Source organism: Nomascus leucogenys, chromosome 4, assembly GCF_006542625.1.
Source record: "Nomascus leucogenys isolate Asia chromosome 4, Asia_NLE_v1, whole genome shotgun sequence".
Lineage (NCBI taxonomy): Eukaryota > Metazoa > Chordata > Mammalia > Primates > Hylobatidae > Nomascus > Nomascus leucogenys.
This window is the reverse complement of record NC_044384.1, coordinates 122,878,232-122,900,945: the sequence shown is the minus strand read 5'-3', so window position 1 is coordinate 122,900,945 and position 22,714 is coordinate 122,878,232. Positions and strand designations below refer to the sequence as shown.

The 22,714-nt window shown below is 40.6% G+C and overlaps 1 protein-coding gene across 1 annotated transcript; it reads right to left on the bottom strand.

The window, feature by feature from the left end:
• Nucleotides 1-1,213: 1,213 nt before the first annotated feature.
• Nucleotides 1,214-21,809, bottom strand: LOC115834667. Its single transcript, XM_030810060.1, has 4 exons — nucleotides 21,725-21,809; nucleotides 20,092-21,235; nucleotides 18,702-18,754; nucleotides 1,214-2,368 (listed from the first exon to the last, which is right to left on the bottom strand). Exons 1-2 carry the CDS (start codon nucleotides 21,807-21,809, stop codon nucleotides 20,571-20,573), a joined length of 750 nt encoding a protein of 249 aa, XP_030665920.1. The 3' UTR covers nucleotides 1,214-2,368; nucleotides 18,702-18,754; nucleotides 20,092-20,570.
• Between the last annotated feature and the right edge of the window lie 905 nt (nucleotides 21,810-22,714).

Here is a 22,714-nt window from a genome sequence, read left to right as displayed (position 1 = left end):
AAGGATATTGGCCTGTAGTTTTCTTCTTTTTGTTGTGTCTCTGCCAGGTTTTGGTATCAGGATGATGCTGGCCTCATAGAATGAATTAGGGAGGAGTCTCTCCTACTCAAGTTTTTGGAATAGTTTCAGAATAAATAGTACCAGATACCCTTTGTAAATCTGGTAGAATTCAGCTGTGAATCTGAATCTGGGCTTTTTTTGGTTGGTAGGCTAGTGACTACTGACTCAATTTCCGTGCTCATTATTGATCTGTTCAGGGATTCAGTTTCTTCCTGGTTCAGTCTTAGGAGGGTGTATGTGTTCAGGAATTTGACCATTTCTTCTAGATTTTCTAGTTTATGTGCATAGAGATGTTCATAATATTCTCTGATGGTCATCTGTATTTCTGTGGGATCAGTGGTAATATTCCCCTTGTCGTTTCTAATTGTGCTTATTTGAATCTTCTCTCCTTTCTTCTTTATTAGTCTAGGTAGCAGCCTATCCATTTTATTAATTTTCTCAAAAAACTACCTCCTGGATTCATTGATCTTTTGAATGTTTTGTGTGTGTGTGTGTGTGTCTGTGTCTCAATCTCCTTCATTTCAGCTCTGATTTTGGTTATTTCTTGTATTCTCCTAGCTTTGGGCTTGGTTTGCTCTTGGTTCTCTAGTTCTTTTAATCGTGATGTTAGGTTGTTAAACTGAGATCTTTCTAACTTTTTGATGTGAGCATTTAGTGCTATAAATTTCCCTCTTAACACTGTGTTAGCTATGTTCCAGAGATTCTAATATGTTTTGTCTTTATTCTCTTTAGTTTCAAAGAACTTCTTGATTTCTGCCTTAATTTCATTATTTACCCAAAAGTCATTCAGGAGTAGGTTATTTAATTTCCACGTAATTTTATGGTTTTGAGTGAATTTCTTAGTGTCCCTCACCATTCTTTTTTATTCACTTTTATAATTCTCCATGTCTTTTGTGATCCAGTCAGCAAATCATAGCAGGTGTCACTCCAGCACCAGAGTGAACTGAAAGTGCCTCTCCTGGGAAGGGATTCTGCCTCAGATATGAGGAGAGTAACTCAAAGACACTTGGGTCCTTTGAAGGGAACTGTAAACTCCTCAAGGCCAGGAGTTTACAATTTCTTTCCCTAAGGACCCAGGGCACATAGCATGGTGTCTGACACATGGTCAGCATTTAATAAATAATTAATTCAGTGAGTTGAGTGAATTACATAATTACTAACAAGTTACATATCTGTGTGTTGGCCTGTATCTTGGCACTCCAGGATTAACCAGACTTGGCCATCAGGTTGGTTTGTTGTAGCCAAAACCTACATGATAGGGAGGGGTAATAAACAGATAATGGGAGTTTGCATGGGATTCTGTTTCCTTGCCAGCTAGGTGGTCTTCGTTGGTTAATTTGGCTGATTGCTTAACCTCTATGGGCCTCAGTTTTCCCCTTTGTAAAATGAGGATCTAATTTTTGACTTTCCTACCTTCTGTTGTGTGTGTGTGTGTGTGTGTGTGTGTGTGTGTGTGTGTGTGGTTTGAATGAGGTAATTTAGTTAATAGCACTTTGTAAAACATAGATACCAGTAGCTTTTATTATTATTGCAATTACACAGGCAATGGTCCTGGTTAAAATTAGCAGGGGCCATATATTTCTTCCCCTTGTAGAATTCTAGCTTTCAGACTCATGGTAACATTTGTTTATCTTACTACTGAAAAGATTTTTTTGGTTGCTTTGAGCTCATTCCTGGATCTTCTTTCTGTTTCCTCATTAAAAAAGAAATGAATCTACTTCACAGGGTTTTGCTAAAGAATAGCTAATGAATTACAGATGCTGTAAATGCCAAGCAATGACAACAGGCTGCTCTCAGGGGTCCAGTATCCTTGCATTCCGCTGTATCAGTCTCTTCCACTTTCTCTTCAGTCTGGCATTTAACACCACCCCTGATGACATTATGGTTTCATCTTTAGAGAATGGTGTCACAGAAGTTAACACTTTTGTCATTATCCATTGAGCTGATTTTGAATTCCTAAAAGGGTTTAAAAGCAAGATCAGCTGACTTCAGTTATAGCAGATATTACAGGTGAAACATGCTCTTTTGAAATGGCTGTTATGTCTACATCTACATCCACACTGAAATTCATCATCTCCAGCTGCATTCTGTCTTCATTTTGGTGGGGAGAGGGGGACCCAAGTTTGGTGCTTTCAGCTATGGGACTTCCATGTTTTAGGCAGTATTTCTGCAGCATACATTTCCAACACCTTGCTCTAATTGCAATGCTCTTTGTTTCATTTTACTCATATCCTATCTATCTTCCAAGGCCCATGTCTTTCTTTCTTCTCTCTTACTGCTGGGACTACTCCTCCAATTATTTCCTTCCCTGTAGTGAGAGAATGATAGAAACTTAAGGCTGGAAGGGACTTAAAATATCCTCTAGTCTTAAACATCCTATAACCCTTTAATCTGTCCCGATTAGTTGTTCAACCTGTGCTTGAACAAACTATTACATCACACCCATTATCTTAGAGTTAATAAAAATGGTCTAATTGTTTTATAACTTAGTTTTCACTCCCCAGTGAAACAGTCATGAGTTGTTCCTTTATTATCTCTTTCAACCCTTAACATATTTGTATTGGTTGGGATTGCTTTTGACTGTATGTAGCAGAAATCTGAATAAATTTGACAAACAAATAAAGCTTTATCTTCTCTCATAACAAGAAGTCTTGGAGATGGGCCATTGTTGTTGTTGGCTCAGTAGGTCAATGATGTTGCAGCCAGCAAAATTTTTGCTATGATCTCTTTGCTGTAGCTCTTTCCAGGTACCATGATTACATTTAAGGCAGAAAGAAGTCAGTCACATCTATAACTTTTTGTTATGATAGCAATAGCTTCTTCAGAAAATTTTCATTAGTTTTATGCTTACGTCTCATTGACTAGGGTGATCATATCTGCAAGACTGGGCTGTAGAAACTGAAATGAGATTGTCATGTTTGGTGTATCCCAATAATAATTCATATCCTGGGGATAGGCTTATTGCCTCTCTCCAAAATATTTGGGATCTGTTAGACAGAAAGAAAGGGAGAATGCTATTAGGAGAGCCACTGTCATAAGCTGTGTTCCTCTAGAAGCTAGTCATGAGACAACTTTGCAAGCAAAAAGAGCTGATTTAGGAGATGATCCCAAGAAGCACTGGCAGGAGAGTGGAAAAATGAAAAATGGATGGGTAGAAAGATGTATTGATGAGCAGGTTAGTGCTGTGGGCAACTGCAGCTCAGTCCTACTCAGGACCTCTGGGAGACAATGTAGAGCTTTCCTACCTAAGGGGCAAAGAAGCTAGAATATTTAACTAGTCATTTCCATCCATCATTGGTAGAAAGTTGCTCCCAGCAATGCTAACTTCCAAGCACCTCCAGCCTACCACTTGTATGGACTAAGCATCTCCCTCAAGCAGAGGGTTTTAGATGCTTTTAACAAGAGCAATCCATGTACTCAGACATGGTGAGTGCCAAGGGACATGCAGTGTCTGCTAAGCTACCATCAATGCCTGTCACAGTACTTACAAGGTACTCAATAAATACTTTAATTCGATGAACACTTATTGAGTACCTACTACTTGCTAAGCACTGTGAAAGATATTTACTAATTGATTTATTCTCCGAGGGACCTTCTTAATATAAACAAAAACAAAACACACGGTCTTTGTACTCAGATCTTGATAAATTATAAAATGCACTTTCCCTATGTCTATGACCCTTCTCCCTTCCCTATTCAATATTGGTGTATAAACTTTTTGTTCCTATTGAAGGAATCAGTCAGTACTAGAACAGCCTGTCACTGCACATAGTGTAATTCTTAGGAAACAAGCTGTTTTATTTCATAAAATGTTCAATGTTTCTGAGTTCGACTTTGTCCTTAAGAGCAGATATTTACTAACTAGCACATTAGTTGCTTGAAAAAAAAATGAATGTCTCTTTTTCTTATTCTAGCATGGAGATTTACTGCCATGAAAGAAACACCATTGTTCTTTTCTTAATAACTTAAATGAGGACATGGTTGTCACGAATGTAGGTGTTGGCTTCAAACCTCCCTCAAAAGTTATTCTTAGGAACAACAGGAAAAATGCAATCATCCTGTCATCCTAGGCTAGCTTTGCTCCAGTGTGAGATTCTCTTGTGCTGGGTGGATTGAGTCTGATGATGGTGCTATGACTATTTTGCTTTCAATTTATTTTGTCTCCCTTCTTTTCTGGCTCTGCCCTCCCGCACTCATTGACTACGAATTTATTGGGTATTGTTGTGGGATTGATGCCTCTCTAGCATCTATTCCACTCCTTTTCTATTGTGGTAGGCATATGGTTTGGTAGGACTGACCACCATACTCATACCCAAGGGCAAGACATGATTGGCTTGTGTCAACGAGATGATATTTTCCTGGTCATGGTGATTAGTTCATGGGGGGTTACGTACAATGAGTACGGAGCCAACCTGAGAACAAAGATGGCACAATATAGAAAGATAGATCCAAGAGAATAGAAGTGAAATAAAGTCAGAGCCCACTTCAAACTGTTTTAGAAACTATATTATTTCTATACATTTTAGTTCCATGAACTAATAAATTTCTTTTGTTGTTAAAACAATTTGAGTGGGTTTTCCTTGACTTGCAGCCCAAAACATCTTGACTAGAAAAAAAAAAAAAACCCCTGCAGTTTCTTTCTTCATCCAGCCTTGAATTGGCCCTACCTTTCACTCTGTATTCTCATTTTGTTTCTCTGGGTTCCAAATCTGGATTTCAGTCACCCAATATCCAGCCTGCCAACATCTTCCCAAAATGTGGCCAATACTTAACCATGGGAAGACCCAGTCATCCAGCTTACTAAGACTTTCTGAGGCATGGAGAATTACCATAAGACATATGCCAAGTATATCCCAAAATCGTGTCTTTCGACTATAAACTCCATAAAGGTTGCCTTATTCTAAATTACATAAAAACTGTTAGGCAAGAAAATGTTTGACAATAAGCCTAGTTCTGGAATTGGTGTTCAAAGTCTTTAGTTCTCCTATTGTAAACCAAAATTCCTTTATTTATAAATGGTGAGTGATTAGCTGTGGAATCTGGGAAGTGTAATTTGCAGCAAATTACATTTAGTGTAGTTCACCTTGTGTTGATCTCTGAGGAAGAAATCATTTTCACTCACAAGAGCTAGTCAAAAACAAATCTATCCCTTTCATAAAACAGCTATTCTTCAACATACCCCAGAGAACATGAGAAGAAAGAGACTTACCTGGACATATGAGAGAGTTACAGTAAGTATGAGGAGACTTTTCTTCATGCAAGGTGTTTTAAGAAATAGAATGGGTGAGGTTAGTAAATATCAGTAAGGTTAGTAAATGTTATTTATTTAGAGATCCTTAAAAACAAAGTGGTTTTGTGTAGGTGAAGATTTGCTTAATGACAATGAAAAATAGAGTCTTTAGCTGTCTGATGATTGACACTGAAAAGCATATACTTTGTTTCCTGTAAAAGACTGAAGAGAGCTTTCAGAATAAATAGCACTATAAACACAGACACAAAAATTTGCACTACCAGGAAAGTATGGGTTCTTTCTTTTTTTCTATTCAACAAAAATCCCATAGAATTCATTGCCCTCTGACATTTCAATGCATAGTTGGTAAAAACAGGTCAGATTTGGTTGGAGTCTGACTACATGGCACATTGATTTTGCTCTTACTTTGGCCATCTTTTGAAGCCTTGCTTGGTGTACCCACATGTGGTCAGAGAACATTTATAGTCTGCTCAGTGATCTTGACATTCTTAATTTAGAAGCAATAGGTACATCTAATGACTCACTCCGTCCTGTTGATTTTGCTTCTAATTCCCTCTAGAATACAGCACCTCTTCTTTCTTTTGTGGTTGCTCTCTTATTCAAAATCTTATTTCTTGCTTCTCTTACAGCTCTGGTCCCCTAGTTGGTTTCCTTGCCCTCTTATCTTACTTTTCTCTATAGGGTTATCATGAAATCTCCCACATCTTATTCCTTGCTTAAAATACCAGCATCATTACCATGATATAGAAGCACCTTCACAATCTGGGTCCAGCCAACCTTTCCACCCACCTCTCATTTCTCCTTTACACACTGGAGTTTCTGCAATGTACCACATTAGACTCATCGTTTTGCTCTGTACTTATTGTTCTCTCCACTTTGAACAGGAAGGATGCTCCCTCCCTTTTATTATTTCTTGTTGACATCTCCTCATCCTTCCAGATTCAGCCCAGCCACTGCTTCCTCCCTGACACCTCAGACTGAGAGTTAGACACCATTTGGGTTCCCACAGCACGTAGTGCTGATTGTCAGTCTCCTGAGATCCTGGAGGGCTGGAGCTATGTCTTGCATTTCTGTATTTCTGGCATAGTTCTTAGAGCCTAGTACAAGTGCTCAGGAAAGGTTTGTGAAATGAAGGGCTGAATGAATGAGGTAGAGATTATGCTTAATTTGCTCTCTTAAGGAATGAGAAATGAATGAGTTACGGTCGTTACACACTCCTGAGGGGTATGGACTGTGGTTGAGCATAAGTTATGCCTTCGTAAGAAGAACACGGTTAGCTCTGTTTGGGATTGTTAATCAAAATCTAGACTTCTGACTTCCTGTGCTACACAAAAAGCACAATGCCATAGAATTCCAACATTCAAACATACTGAAAGACCAGGTGGCTAGAGCTTGTCCAATTCATACAGGCAGTTACCTAACTGATACAAAGTTACTATGCACCCTGGAGTTTCAGACACCCAAGTAAGAGCTAAAAATTGGGGTTGAAATAGTCTTTATTAGCACGTCCTCAAATAACCCCAAACTAAAATCCCCTGCATGATATGAAAATATTTCAATGAATATTTGAAATCTTTCAACAGTGGGTCTATTAAATTTTAAATTTGCAGTTCGAATAGAGTCTAATAATACCTAGTAGGAATTTATAAATGTAATGAGAGCTTTATGTAATTATATTATTTAATCGCCACAACAACCCAAAGGTGTAGGAAATGTTATTATCCCCATTTTACAGGTGGGGAAATTGAGGTTCAGAGAAATTAAATAATTTAGGTGACTTTCCAAAGTCATACATATACTGGTAGTGGTGTTAGAATTTAAAATTATATTCATCAGACATCAGGGACTTGCACTCTTAATTAGCTACTTTTTGCAGTCCTAGCCAGGAGGGAAAGCAACATGTGCACATTTTCAGTTCTTTTTATTGATACTGTATCAACAAAAGCATATGAAGTTTTCACTATCTAAACAAGGTAGCAAGATGTGAAGCATCAAATATTTAAAACTAAGAATCTGGAATGTAAGTAAATATGAAGGGAAAATATTATTCTAGCTATGCAAGGCATGGGTTATTATTCACAAAGTGAGAGATGAGAAAACTGAGATCAGAGAGGGGGGTGGATAAATTGTCCAAGGTCATAGAGTGAGTGGCTGAAGTGGGATCTGAAATCCTCATTGGGCCTCAGTTGTTGGGTGCTGGTAAGGCTCTTACTTAAATTTGTCATGGAAACATAGAGCAGGAATAAACTTAATGCCAGAAATCCTGCCTACTGCTTACCATATGACTAGAAGACATAGTTGAAACAAAAATTTTTTACCACTCTAAGATACTATTCTGGCATTAAAGTGAATTAAAAAACACAATGTGATACTACCTCATACCCACTTGAATGGCTATTATCAAAAAGACAGAAAATAAATGTTGGAAAGGATACAGAGAAATTGCAACTCTTTTACACTGTTGGTGGAAATGTAAAATGCTATAGCTGCTTGGAAAACAGTACAGTAGTTCCTCCAAAAATTAAAAATAGGAATTACCATATGATCCAGCAATTCCACTTCTGTGTATATACCCAAAAGCACTGAAAGCAGGAACTCAAAGAGATATTCCTATGTGAATGTTCATGACAGCATTATTTACAGTAGCCAAAAGGTGAAAGCAACATAAATGTCCATCTGGGGTGAGTGGATAAACAAAATGTTGTGTGCGTATATATGTGTGTGTGTATATATATATATATATATATACACACACACACACATTATATATATATATATATATATAACAATGGAGTATTATTCATTCTTAAAAGGATATGAAATTCTGACACATTCTATGAAATGAATGAACCTTGAGGACATTATGTTAAGTAAAACAAGGCTGTCAGGAAAGGAAAAATACTGTGTGATTTCACACATATGAAGTACCTAGAATAGTCAGATTCCTAAAGACAGAAAGTAGAAGGGTGGTTGCCAGGGGCAGGGTTTGAGGGGAATAGGGAGTTATTGTCAATGGGTACAGAGTTGCAGGCTTGCAAATGAGAAGAACTCTAGAGACGGATGGTGGTGGTGGTTGCACAGCAATGTGAATTTATTTAACGCCATTGACTTGTATACCTAAAATGGTTAAGTTGGAAAATTTTCTATGTGTATTTTACCACACTTAAAAATAATTTTAAAATGTGCTAAGTATTACCAGTCGGAGTTCAGTCAGGAAACCAGTTACCACTCTAGCCTTTCAAATGGAAGACAGTGTGATAGATTCAGTCACATATGGGATGGCCAGCAGAAGATGATGAATTCACCCAGAGGTTGGCAAGAGCAGGAGGCTGTTCCCAGCCCTAGGGCTAGAATTCCACAGAGAGGAAGGTGTATTACCTGGTCCTAGAATCTGGGGCCACATAGTGGTAACTAAAACCACAGTGGTGGGGGTGTGTGGGGCTGCTGCCCAGTGAGACCTAGGGCAACTGAAGGAGGATCTGTCTGTCTGGCAAGAGCTGGAGCCACAGAGGAGATGTAGTTGCTGCTGGATGCAGCTGAGGCAGGAGAGAGGGGAATAAATACCCTAGCGTCTCCCCTCCTTACACCCTGCCATCTTCTACCAGTACCTCCTATGGACTGAAACTACCCAGAGATCAGTTAGCAAAAGAGCCCAGATATGTAGTTTCCTGTGACACAGAGCAGAGCAGGGAACACAACAAACAATGAGAAATGGATCTAAGAGCAACGTGGCAAAATACCAGCACACTAGTCTGTGAAAGGCTTCTTTCTTTCTTGTTTAAAAAGCAATTTTAAAAAATCTCTCTACATTGAGTTTCAAATACCTCAGTGCTCAGTGATACTGACTATTATTAAATTAATTCACTTTCTAGAAGTTAGACACATTTATTAAGAGTGTATATATATTTGAACAGAGGTTTAGCTTTGGTTATCATTCAATGGTTCAGAAACTATCTCTTGGCCAACCAACTTCAAGTCACCCTGAGCAAAGCGGCATACTGTTTTGTTTTGGTTTGTTTGTAAAGTGTGAGCTCAGATGTAATAAAACTCTTGCTCTTCCTTTAAAATCAGATTAGGGTTCACTTTCTTCTCCGGCCCTCTCTTGTTACCTTTCACTCACCCCAAACCTAGGTTAGTGTTTCTTTCCTCTGCAACCTCAGCACCATGAGTTTACTTAGAGTATAATATTTATAATAACAATTTTAACATTTTGATTTTTCTATTCTTTCTACGTAAGTCTGCAAACTACTCAAGAGCAAAGACATTATGTGTGTGTGTAAATACAGTTGATATATATATTTTTTCATAGATATGTGTGTGGGTGTACTATGCTATCTCCATCACTAATAACTAACATTAACCATTTCAGGGCCAGATACATAGTAAGTACTCAATACCATTTTTTAAAATAAATAAATGAATAATTGTTTAATGAAACACAATGAATAGGTTTCAGCAACTGTTTGGATGTGGGGAGCTAGAAAGAAGAGCCAAAACTGCATGTGAGCTGTTCAGCCTTGATGATTATGAAGAATTGTGCTGTTAACATAAATAACAAAGAATTGGATAAAACCTGGTTTTAATAAAGAGCTTTGTGAATTTGGTTTTTGAAAAATTCTGACAGACAATCAGAAGTATGGAACTGGCCTCAGAAGAGATGTCAGGGCTTAAAGACAAATTTGAAAGTCATCTTCATAGATGGGATTTATAGAGGAATCATCATTTAGCAGCCTGTTTTTTCCATATATTGCTGCAACAGGGTTTTCTCTTATCCTACATGCTCTTTTAGTACTTTACTACTTCCATATCAAGAGATGGAGACTATGTCCTCTCTCCTTGAACCTGGGTAGGCCTTTGTGTTTGCCTTGATCAACAGTGTATAGAAGAAATGGCCTTGTTCTGGTAGCTTTCTGCCTTGTTCTAGTAGATTCTTTGCTCCTAGAACACAGCCACCATGTTGTGAGGAAGCCCAAGCGGCCTTTGGTGAGCTCATGTGAAGAGGAACAGAGGCCCCTGGCCCACAGGCCTTGAGCCCCAGCCAACAGCTAATATGAACTTGCCAGCCACATGAGTGAGCCATCTTCAATGTGGAGCTTTTAGCCCCCACTGGAGCTGCTCCAGCTGATGTGGAATAGAGCTGAGGCATGTCACATCTACCAAGCTTTGTCTGAATTGCAGTTGTGTGAGCATCATAAACGATTTTTATTATTTTAGAGTATTAAGTTCTGGGGGTAATTTGTTATATAGCAAGAGATCATTGACATATATAGGTGGAAAGGATCATGAAGTTTGAGTCTGAGAGGCCTGAATTCAAATGCCTGGTTCTGCTATTACCAGGATTGTGGCTTTAGGCATTGTATTTATACTTTCAGAACCTCACTTTTCTCAGGCATAAAATGGAGCTAGCAATGCTTATTGCAATGAGGCTGTTATGATAAATAAAGAAATGTTATACATTAAATGCCTAGTGGTGTGTTTAATCTCTCTGGTGATTAATAATGAGTGCTATTTCAAGAAAGTTAAAGTTTCGTGAGCTCTCAAGAGAGAATATTCATGGAGTAGAACAGGTCACTTGGGGATGGATAGGGAACAAAGAATAAAAATGAGAGTTGGTGAGGGATTAGTCAGAAAAGGAGGAGGAATTAAGACTGTGTAAGATTGATTATTTCACTCAATTTTTCTTCAGAAAATTTGAGGGTCTTTAATTTGAAATTTGTTTTTGATAAAATTTGAGTGAAATAAGGGACAGACAGATGATGAAGATAAAGGAACCACAAAGCCATTGATTCCTGCAGTGGAGAGGTGATGAGTGACACACAACAGAACAGTGTCGACAGAGCAGAGGGCTGGGAGCCTGAATACTAAGGGGTAAAAAGAGAGAGAATAGTGAGAAGAAGTAAACAGTTGGCATCTCTGTATGTCTTAATTTCTAAGCATGTATGCTATTCTAAAGGTATGTGAGAATATCAAAATATGAAAAAGGTGTGTATCACCCACCAAAATTTCTATTTCTCCAGTATAGTAGTCCTTCTCTTTTCTCTAGAAATTTATCCAGGTGCACCTTCTAACTCATCATCCACACACTTCTGGTTCTCCTTAGAGGATTATTTATTATGTTTATTACTGCCTCTGTGGGTTATTTTTTCTTATGTGTTTTGTATGTACATTTAAATTATCATTTTCCAAAATGTTGCATCTAATTATTTGCCATAGTGGTACATGTTTGTTATGCTCTGATTTCAAAATGGAAAGCAAAGTGTACAGATAAAGAACATAATGACCAGGGGATCAATATCTAGAAATAGGAGAAGAGATGCAAATGAAAGCATACTATTAAAAACTACAGGTTTCCCACCTTCACTTGATTATTTGATACTTTCAGTGTGCAATTAACTAGTCAAAAGATATCTACTATTGTAATCTCAGTTTTTGAGTTGAACACATTACATGTTATTTCACGAATAGGGAAATGGAGGCTCAGAAAAGATATCTGTGTGAAGTTGCAATTACCTTCCTACAATAGTTCAGCGAAATTGACACAAACGTGATCATAGTAAATCCATGGTGAAAACCTAGGTTCCAAATAGACTGTTCTTGTTTTACTTTTTTGAAGACTAAATTTTCTGAGATGATATGCAAAGTCATTCACATAAAAGGTTTTTAATATTCATTCTAAAACATTTATTTAGCTCCCACCATGTACAAGGCACTGCATTAGGTGGGCCTTCTAAAACATACTACATGAGAGTATGAAAGATAATTTGTGGTTTAAAAAGCCAAATTATGAAAATGTAATATTTATTAGGCACTTGTAAGATAAAAGGTACTTGCTAGAGCACCTCCTCTGCAAGCTTTATACCTTCGTAAAATTTCTGGTTTGCTCAGGAGATAAGAGCATGACGCTAATGAGAGCCGGGTCAGGAGTTGAATTCTTGACAGCTTTGTACCAGGAATGTTAATTCTGACCAACCATGTCTAGGTTGTTGTTAGTTGTAGTTAGTTCTGCAACTGAGGGAAGTGTGGCTGGTAGAGCTGATGGTGACTGAGCAGTCCTATAGGGCCAGTAAGTGGATACATGAGGCAGGAAATGGAGCTATCCATGCTATGTTCCAGAGTTCTCCTCCGCCGCAGGAGACAGCAGTCGGCAACGGGGATTGGGACATGGGATACAGGATACAGGGCTGAAATTGAAGCAGGATTCACTTGGGAAGCATAACACTTCTTCCCCATATCTATTTCTTTCCATGTGTGTGGAGTTCAACTAGCACAGCAACTCTGGCCTCTCTCAACTCTTTCACTCCCTCTTCCCCAGGAGAGGTTTCTTGTCTGCCTAGTGAATTTGGGAAAAGATGGACTGAGTTTGCTGGCCTCCTCCTTTTTCTTTCTGGGAGCTAGCTGCCTGCAGGGCACATGCCCACACTGTTTGTGACTGGGTGAATTTGTCTGCCTGATCTCAGTGTTCATAAATAGGAAGTCCATTTGCTTACAGACACAAGCTACATCCTCCAACCTAGATGTTGTCAGTAATAGAGGTGATATTTTGGCCCTAGATATTCTTTGGCCTTATTTCTCAGCTTAAGAACTTGGGTTTGTTGGGTTCCCTGTTTAAGACTCCTAAGGGATACACAGGGAGAACACTCTGGTTGCTGAAACTCCTGGGGTAAGTGGGTGTGTACTAACTTTTTTCTTTCTGGTACTCTCATAGTATTTTGTGGCATACCTTAAGTATCCATATTGCTGTTGTTTACAAAGCAAAGACTACCACATGCTTCATCTCTATGGCTCCACTGTCCAGCAAAGATCCCAGTAAATGTAAATATGCAACAAAGATCCCCAGTAACCCCGTCTCTACTAAAAATACAAAATTAGCTGGGCATGGTGGCGCATGCCTGTAGTCCCAGCTACTTGGGAGGCTGAGGCAGGAGAATCCCTTGAACCTGGGAAGCAGAGGTTGTGGTGAGCTGAGATCGTGCCATTGCACTCCAGCGTGGGCAACAAGCGCAAAAGTCTGTCTCAAAAATAAGAAAGAAAAGAAAGGAAAGGAAAGGAAGAAGGAAGGAAGGAAGGAAGGAAGGATGAAAGAAAGAAAGAAAGAAAGAAGGAAGGAAGGAAGGAAGGAAGGAAGGAAGAAAGAAAGAAAGAAAGAAAGAAAGAAAGAAAGAAAGAAAGAAAGAAAGAAAGAAAAGAAATAAAAAAGATCCCCAGTATGGCAACCAGGAATCCAAGCTGGGAGGCCCAAATCAAAGTAAAGGGCACAGAATTAATCAAATGCGGGAGATCATAGGAGAGGGACTGCATTTCTGAGTACCACACCTAAACATTCAGAAGCACCAATTATCAGAACCAGCTCAGCAAAGCTGACATTCTGCACAAGATTCAGGAAGCCGAATGGGCCACCTCACTAAGGCAGAATTGCTCTGATATTGCTTGGGCAGAATGTGACTGCTCTTCAAACTGAAAAGGTCTGGAAACATTTTTGGGTGACCCCAAAATTAAAATTCAGAATCCTGGGAATTCTTATGTCCCCAAACTACACGTAAAATTTTAGTCATCTGTTAAGAAACGTGTGTGAGCAAGTAAAGGGTGGTGCATCTTCCAAACATTGCTCAAGACAACTATTAGGGTTTGTGGCTTAATTTTATTAAGATGTCAGCAAAGGTGTAGAAACACAGAACCGAGTTTGGCCCTCTTAGTTCATCACTGAAGGAGTAAATATTTTTGTCTTCTTTCATCCTCACTCTGCTCCCTCCCTTTTCAACTGGATTGATGTGGATTATGAATAAACTTGCCCTCCGTTTTTGAGAAAACAATGTCTGAGTGAGGTGGGTCTTAAGAAGCCCTCATGAAAGTCAAGATGTTTTGAATGGTGTCTGAGCTCCCAGCCAGCCTCCTGAAATCATATTATCTGAAGTCCCTTGGAGTTTCTTTCCTGAGGACAACAACAGTCTATTTATTGGTTTCAGTTGCTATGAAGTGACCATCCTGCAGAAGTGAGACTGTTGCCCTTAGCTACACATTTCTTTGTGGGAATAATTTTGAATCACACAGTACCAAATCAGCAGCTGGGCAAGGCACAGACCCTGATGAAATATTTTCCTAGTGTTAGCCTCCTTTTATAAGACAGGTTGTGGCTAATTCAGCTTAGAAGTGATGCACGTCATTTTTCAATCAAAGAAAAGGGCTGACTTTATTTTAACACTATCCTCTTCCCTCTCTAGTAGGGATTTGCTTATTTTTATTCTGCCTTCCTGAGGTGTGTTAGTTAAAATACTAATCCAAATCTCCGGAATAATTTTTTTCCTGATCATACCCACCTTACATGGTTATTGAAAGGATTATAGGGGATAATGTACAGAGCACACTTAAGCAATGATAGGCAGTGCAATTATAAGTGTGGTTGTTGTTATTCTTATCCCAGAGAAGAGAAAGCTCCAGGGGGTTGGTTTCTGTTTTCAAATCATGAGTGTTTTTGTTTTATCCCCTCTCCTCTCATCTCACCCCATCCCATCCCATCTTATTCCTTTGGTTCCATAGATATTTAATATCCAGACTAAGTGTTGAGTACATTTCTATTTTGAATTTCATTTGCTATCTTCTAGTACTGTTAACTCTATGATCTCTCTTTTGTCTTGCATTTCACCTTCCATTTTGAGAGTAATCTGCAAGTTTTGATATTTACTTTCAACATAGATGCACTCAATGTAATCAACTTTCCATTATACGCCAACAAGATGCTTGGGGTGGGGGGGGATGTCTTTATGTATCCTGTACTCTGAATCCATTTGCAGTCTTTTGTCTCTTTTTCTTAAAACAGTTGCCAAATGCATTCTGTGTCTGCTGATGTTTGAAAAGGCTGTAAAATTAAAGCTAGGCAATTATGAATACTATGAAAAAGGTTTTGACAACTTTTGGTGGCATTTAATTCAAGTTAAACTCCTCTCATTCAAAACAATAAGCATAATGTTACTTATTATGTAAATGAGGTGGCAAAGGCAGATGTTTTTCTTCCTGGTGCATTCACTGGGGATTAATACATACAAAAGCTGAGAAGGAGGGGCTGCAACCTGGGAACTTGAATATGGATTGAGCAAGAGGAAAGATGATTACTCTTGAGCTGTGCTGTTCAATAGTAGAGCCAATAACCACATAAGGCTATTTAAATTTAAATCAATTAAAATGAAATAAAATTAAAATTCAGTTTCTCAGTCATATTAGCCAATTCATTTGTTCAATAGCCACATGTGGCTGGTGGCTACTTATTGAAGAGCACAGATAAAGACCATTTCTATCATTGTAGAAAGTTCTACTGGACGGTGGTGCTAAACCTAGAAGGGTTAAAACAAAGGGAAGGATGCTTGTAGATTTCTCTGCAATTGGAACTTTACGCATAAGAGTTCCGCAAGGTTCTCAGAATGGATGTACATCCACGAAGAGCCAAGAGATGTAACAGTTAGGATTAAGTGGCTGGTATATCTTTTTGTATATCATGGGGATACATTATAGCTGTGCTTCTCAAATTTTAAATGTGCATACATATCAGATGGGGATCCTAAGGTGGATCAGTAGGTCTGGGGTGGGGCCTGAGAGTCAGCATTCATAAACAGCTCCTAGGTGATACTGACGAGCACCCAGGTGATGATCTGTGAATTGCACTTTGGGTAGCAAGGTGTTAAAGCCCTTAATAGCAGAGACTTGATTTACAGCAACATCCTTGAAGATGGTTAACCAATCTGACACAGGAATCGTTAATCACTGCAGGCTGGTGCCAGGGTACATTTCATAGCCAGTTAAAATTGAATCATTTCACATCAAAGTCCTGCTGGAGATAGCAGAAGCTGCTGTCATGTTACCAAGAAGGAAAAATGGCTCATTGGAAAAGACTGAATACACTAATTTGAATCTATGATAATTGGGATAGTAGTCTACCTTTCTAGGTCTCCATTTTTGCAGACTAAGAACTTTTTTTTTAAACTAGCATAGAAGAAACTGCTGCTCCATGGAAACACTGATTTGCATACATAAAAATTCAGTCTATAGACATCCTTCTCAACCTTGTCTGTACAATTGGAATCACCTAGGGGAACTTTTAAACATTAACATGTTAGATTTCACCCTCAGATATTTTAATTTAATTGATTGTGGGGGAGGAAATCGTGTTTTTTGAACACTCCCCAGGTGATTCTCACATGCAGTAGCAGAGAATCTTTGATCATAGCAGTGGATCTCAAACTTGAGCATGCATCAAAATCATGCCTTGTGAAAACATGGATTGCTGGATCTCACCTCTAGAGTGTCTGATTTGGTAGGTCTAGGATAGACACTAGAGTGTGCATTGCCAACAAATTCCCAGGTGTTACTGCTGCTGGTTTGGGAATCACACTTGGAGAATCACTCACAGACTCACGCACTGTTTCTCAATCTTGGCTACACATTGTAATCACCTGGAGAGGTTTAAAAACTGTGCTTAGATCCCACCCCAAATATTCTGATTTAATTTTTCTGGGGCTTAGTAGTCTGTGCATTGAAGATTTTAAAAAGTTTCCCACGATTAAAACTTGAGAAACATTAATGGTAATAAAGCAAACCCTTTAGGTCTGGGGACTAGAAGCACTGGCTTTACCTGAATGTTAGAAATTTAGACTCACACCCAAACCCAGACCTGCTGAATCATAACCTGCATTTTTACAACATTTTCCTGGTGACTTCACATACATTAAAGGTGAGAAGTACTACACTAGATAGCCTTTTAAAGTAACAATTTGTTGATCTGTGTGATTTAAAGAAATTCTTGTAATAATTTTTTATAGTCCCTAAAAATATTGGGGCACATAATTTGGTTCAAACTCACTCCAAATTATTGTAGCTTTATTAGATTGCCACCGCACAGACAAGCACTTGTCAGCTTCTGTTTGCCTTGCAACCGAAGACGTTAGTTATCCCAGCAGAAAGAAACTGTGGACTTTCAAGTCTCAAGTAGAAAGAAGGTCAAGAATAACCAAGTTTCTAAGAAACTAGTTCCACATATTTTCATCAAGTTTATTATTCAAGACAAAGTGCTTTTTAGGTTAATGCCTTTTGATTTTAGAAAACTGTATGCTTTTATTACCAGAGATACAATATAGATAAATCCTTTTTTTTTTTTTCTGGAGACGAAGTCTTGCTCTTGTTCCGCAGGCTGGAGTGCAATGGCGCGATCTTGGCTCACTGCAACCTCCGCCTCCCGGGTCCAAGCGGTTCTCCTGCCGAGGCCCCCTGAAGCAGCTGGGATTACAGGCGCCTGCTAACCATGCCTAGCTAATTTTTCCATTTTTTTAGTTGAGACGGGGTTTCACCATGTTGGCTAGGCTGGTCTAGAACTCCTGACCTCAGGTGATCCACCCGCCTCGGCCTCCCAAAGTGCTGGGATTACAGGCATGAGCCACCGTGCCCGGCCGATAAATTCTTAATTTATGAAACTTTTCATTATGCATCACTAAGATCCTGGAGGATGAGAGGTGGTGGGGAATATAATGTCTTTAAAAAAAAAGTTGCTAAATTGTGTTTTCCTAGTGAGCCTTTCTTGGTAGTATTTTAGGGAAACAATGAATGCCCATAGATGATTATAATGTAGAAAGACCAACCATGTGATGTGCCAGAGCACTGGCTCTTAAACTTAAATGTGGTAGGAATCACTTGTTAGATGTAGGTTCTGATTCAGTAGGTCTAGGGTAGGGCGCAAGACTTTGCATTTCTAACAAACTCCCAGATGTTGGGAAGCTTCTGGTTCATGGATCATACTCAGTAGCAAGGAGTTAAGAGTGACTACTCTCCCAGGACACCTTTTTGTAAACTCCCATTTCAGTCACTGAAAAAATCAAGAGGTCTGGTATAAATAGGAAGAAGGGTGATGTTGTTGAAAGTGCTGATTGACTAATTTAAATCAGTTGGGAATAGAAAGTCAAAGGTCAAAATTATTCATAGACCTATCATTAATGGAAAGTTAATTGAGAAATGAAGAGTCATTTAAGGCAACTGCAAAATAGTAACACAAATACCTCAGATGACTAGTAGGGCAAAATTTTCAAAATGTTGCAAGCTGTCTCCATGCTTGAAGTAGCAATTTACATGCATAATTAGGTGCAATCAACAGTTTTGAAATGTAATATATTTTCCGAGTCCATATTTACTTGTGACAGATGCTTAAAAAAAACTGTCCCCCAAAAATAGAGGGGCAGAAGAAAGGAGAAATATTTGCATTTAACAATAAGAATCTTTAAAAGGACATGTCTAAATTTAGAACAAATTTAATTGAAGTATTGTATCTTTATTTTGATTTAATCTTCATTTAAGCCTTGAAAGAAGTTCACAAACGTATTTTGGAAGTAGCAAGCATGGAAGAATAATAACTTACCAGTCAGCTATTCCTGCTGCTGTCTGAACTGACATGTGATTTTTGTTGCTACACTGTAGGAAAAAAAAAAAAAAAACCTGACAAATGCAAACCTTTATTGCACAAAATATTATTGACTTTCTTCCTGTCTTCAGAAGGGGCTTCATTCTCTAAAGATACCAAATATCTTTTAGGAAATTTAAATAAAGGTAATTTAAACTGGTAGCTTTTCTTTTGCAAATCAAGGTCTTCAGATGAACACTCATTGTGAACTTATATCATCTTACTGTTCTCAGTATAACAATATTAGGTGCTCGCTATGCACAAAGACACTCTGCTAAGCACATTACATATATAATCTAATTTACCATTGTAAACGTTCTATAATGCTTGTTGGTTTATTACCAGGTACTGGGGAGGAGCTCACTCTATTTTCAGCAATTCCCAATTTAGAAAACGAACTTGAAATCTGATTTTTAGAAAATCTGAAGAAAAAGAGAATGGGTAATTTGGTCCCTAAACTTTTTCTTCTTTTTCAAAAGCTTGTTCACATTGCATTACCCAGGTTGGTTGTCTACACTGATGAAAGTGGCAATTAATTTCTGTCATACATGCAGAGTCAGATTAAAAGATAGCATTGAGGAATACAACCTAATGATGTGTTCTTGTGTAACTGCATCTATGGGGGACAGTGTGTCTTGATATGTAAAAGTTGTGTTTAAGTTAATGCAAAGCATTCATGGGATAAGCAATGCAATTTTCCAGTTTCATCAAGCAAGTGTGATCTGTGATACATGCTAGTGGAAAAAAACCCTCCTCTGCTAAGAAATGCATGAATAGTTCATTAATCTGCTGATCCATTTGGGAGCATTATAGAATTCAAAGCCCAGAACAATAGGCTCTATTTAATATTGAACAGGTTCTTGATAACCCGCCATTTCTCTCCAGAGCTGCTTGAAGGTCCCTCCTGGATGTGCAGAGTTGCAGTGGCAGTTCCCATGAAGTTGTAAGCTACTACCCAGGATCAAGTGGTGTTAAATTGAGAAGTCATCCTGTTCACCTGACTAGTGGTGAACCCTGATTTAAGAATTCCAAGTCTACCCTCGCCATCTCTATTTAAATTTATAGACGCAACGCACTGCTTGCCCTGGGGTCACCACCGAAGCCTCCGGGTGGAGCCCTGCCCTGCTGAGGACGCTTTTCCAGCACAGAACTCACCACCAAAAAGAGACGGCGCCCAGCTGGCGCCCGCCCCGGGCACATTGCAGTAAATGCCTGGCAGCGACTTCTCGCTTCTCCTTCCTCCTACCCCATCGACCCTCTGCTGCCGACCTTTACGCCAAACTCCGGTGCGCCGCGAGACTCGCGTCCTCGCTGTCCCCGAGGGGCCCCACCCCTTCCCGGTTCTAACCTGCGACCTGGCCAGAGGCAAGGGTAGGTCGACTTCCTGCCCGGAATTTGCCGTTGGCTTCTCCTTCTCTACTCCAGTTCTCTAGAGCAGGGCTGTGCTGCGCGGAGCCGCCAGCGGCAGACCAGACCCCGGAGCGGAGCTCTGGGATACACACACGCGCAGCCCGGAGAGACTGACCCCGGAGGCGCGCTCGGCCGGGAGAGGGAGGGGACCAGGGCCAGCGCGGAGGCGGGGATCACCTGGGGTTGGGGGTGGGCGCACCAGCCCTCCGCACGCTCCTCTCTTTCTAGTCCTCGCCGCCACCACCTCGCACAGGTCGGAGATCCCTCCTTTCCTTGGCTCCTTTGCGTTGGGGAGGGGGTAAGGCTGAGGGTCGGCGCTTGGTCAGCGGGCGGGGACGGTAGATTTCACTTGCACCTGACAGTCCCTATTCTTGCCAGTTTGCCCGGCGACCAGGTTGGTTCTTCCAGCAACTTTGTTCAGAAGGTTGGTAGGGAGGAGAAACGCCGAGGGGCCCCAAGAGACGCTGGAAAGCGGCTAGGAGCGTGGGCCGGGCTGCAGAGCAAGTCCCCAAGCGGCCCTGAGGCTGGGAGCGCGGCTGGGAGGCGCCGCCGCCGGGATGCGCTCTGCTTAGCGGGACTGCCGGAGGCGCCTGAAGGCCAGCGCTCCAAGGACACGCGGCCACCCGCTCCTCGCGCTCCCCGGCCCAGACGCCGCCAGGGCCGGAGCCGAGCAGGCGAGCGGAGCTGCGGGGAGCGCGGGCGAAGGGTGGCAGAAGGGAGGGCGCGCGGGAGGCGGCCCCTCCTCGGCGAGCCATGCGTGCCACGGGCAGCTGAGTAGCTGCCGGGCGCCGCTGCCAAGTCTGCACTCCGCTTTTGTCTTGCCCTCCAGTGAATGGGAAGATGGAGATGGATGTTGAGGGAGTTTCTCAGCGCCCGGAGCCCATCCCCCGCTCCCAGGGGGCTGGCGGAGCCTGCCAGGCGCCGCCACAGCCACCCCAGCCCCAGCCGCCGCAGCAGCAGCTGGCTCAGGATGAACTGCCCGTCGAGAGTGCAGGCGCTGAGGACAGCGACGATCCCGAGACGAGACCCAACGGCGAGAAAGGAGAGAGCAAGGTAGGTCCACAGTGTTGGCTCTGTGATACCTTTTGAACAAAACCAAGGAGTTGCTGTCGTGGCTGTCACTTTAACCCCTCCGCTCCCGAACCCCCTTCCCTGGTTTGTGTGGGGGTGGGGGTGGCAGATGTGAAGAAGGCTTAAGATTTAAGGGGATCCATGGGCGATAGTGACTTTCCGAATTGGACGGTATGTGCAGAAGTCTGTCCTGGTTTCAGTGTTCAGCGGTGTGTGTAGAGAAAAGTCTTCTGGTACTTGCGGTGTGATGCTCTGGGCAAGCACAGCACCTCAGTAGAGCAGTGATGAGACCTTTGCTTGCCCTCGCAGTATAATTGAGGCTTATTTGGATGATATAGGTCTAAGAGAAACGTTTCTTTAGGAGCTGCCAAGTGGCTTCTGAGACTCCTTGGAGGGTGGTGACATCAACCTAAAGATAACAATGGGAGCAAACTTTGGCTCATTTGCAGAATGGAGTGCCCTGCTTAACCCCGCTCTAAGCTGGAGGTCCTCCTCCTGACCTGGCATCCTCCTTCTAGGAGGGCAGGGATCAAGTGCCTGGCAGCAGATGAGCCCTACAAATCTTTTGCAGCCCTGCTGTGTCATTGTAGACCAGGGGATAGCTGCTACTTGCTGTGGAAAGAGGAGTTCTTCAGGTAATTGGATTCTAGTAAGAAATGGCTTGAATGTTATTTTCTGGTGCTGATGTCTCTTCCGCTGAGAAAATTCTAAAGTAGAGGAAATGGCATAGAAAATACTGCCTTGGTAGTATTAGTAGGATGTGTTTATTACAGCTTTGTCTCTGAGCAGTCTTCCTTCACACACTCGGAGTTTAGTTTTGTGGAAGCTAATGTTGCTTTGTTTTATCTGTATAAAGTGTACACTGTACATTTGTTAATATATTTTGAAACTGCCTGGCAATATTGGGGAAAAGTTGGTTCAACAAATCAGAATATTGGAACCAAATGAGTCAGTTAATCTATTTTCTCACTTTTGCTCACTTAAGGAAGTGTGCAGGAAAATGGGCACTTCTGCTAGTTAGAAAGGAACTGTGTGTCATGAAGTGCCCCTTAACGGAGATTGCCTTGGTTTCTGTTAGAGCTTTCCTAAGATACTAGTGGATTAAATAAATACTGGAAACATGTCGGGATCACATTGAGTTGCTGTTCTGTGTTTGGAGACAGGCTCACTTAGCAAGTTCAGATTTGCAAATGTTCAGAATTGTTTTGCATTTTGAAACTGAGCTAAGAATCAAAATTGTTGTTTATCTTCCAAAATCAATATTGTTACTTAAATGGAAGTTTACCAAGGAACTAGAATTTGAACACACTCTAGATGCGACCGGGGTGCCTTACAAATGCATACAAGATTTACATTGTGAAAACTATGATGAATTTTAATATTCCGATATCCTCAGCTTTCCAGTCGCTCTTGATTTCATGAATATTTAATTTTGTCATGACTGCATATTTACTACTTTAAATGACTGTCTGCGCTCAGTTTTATGAAAT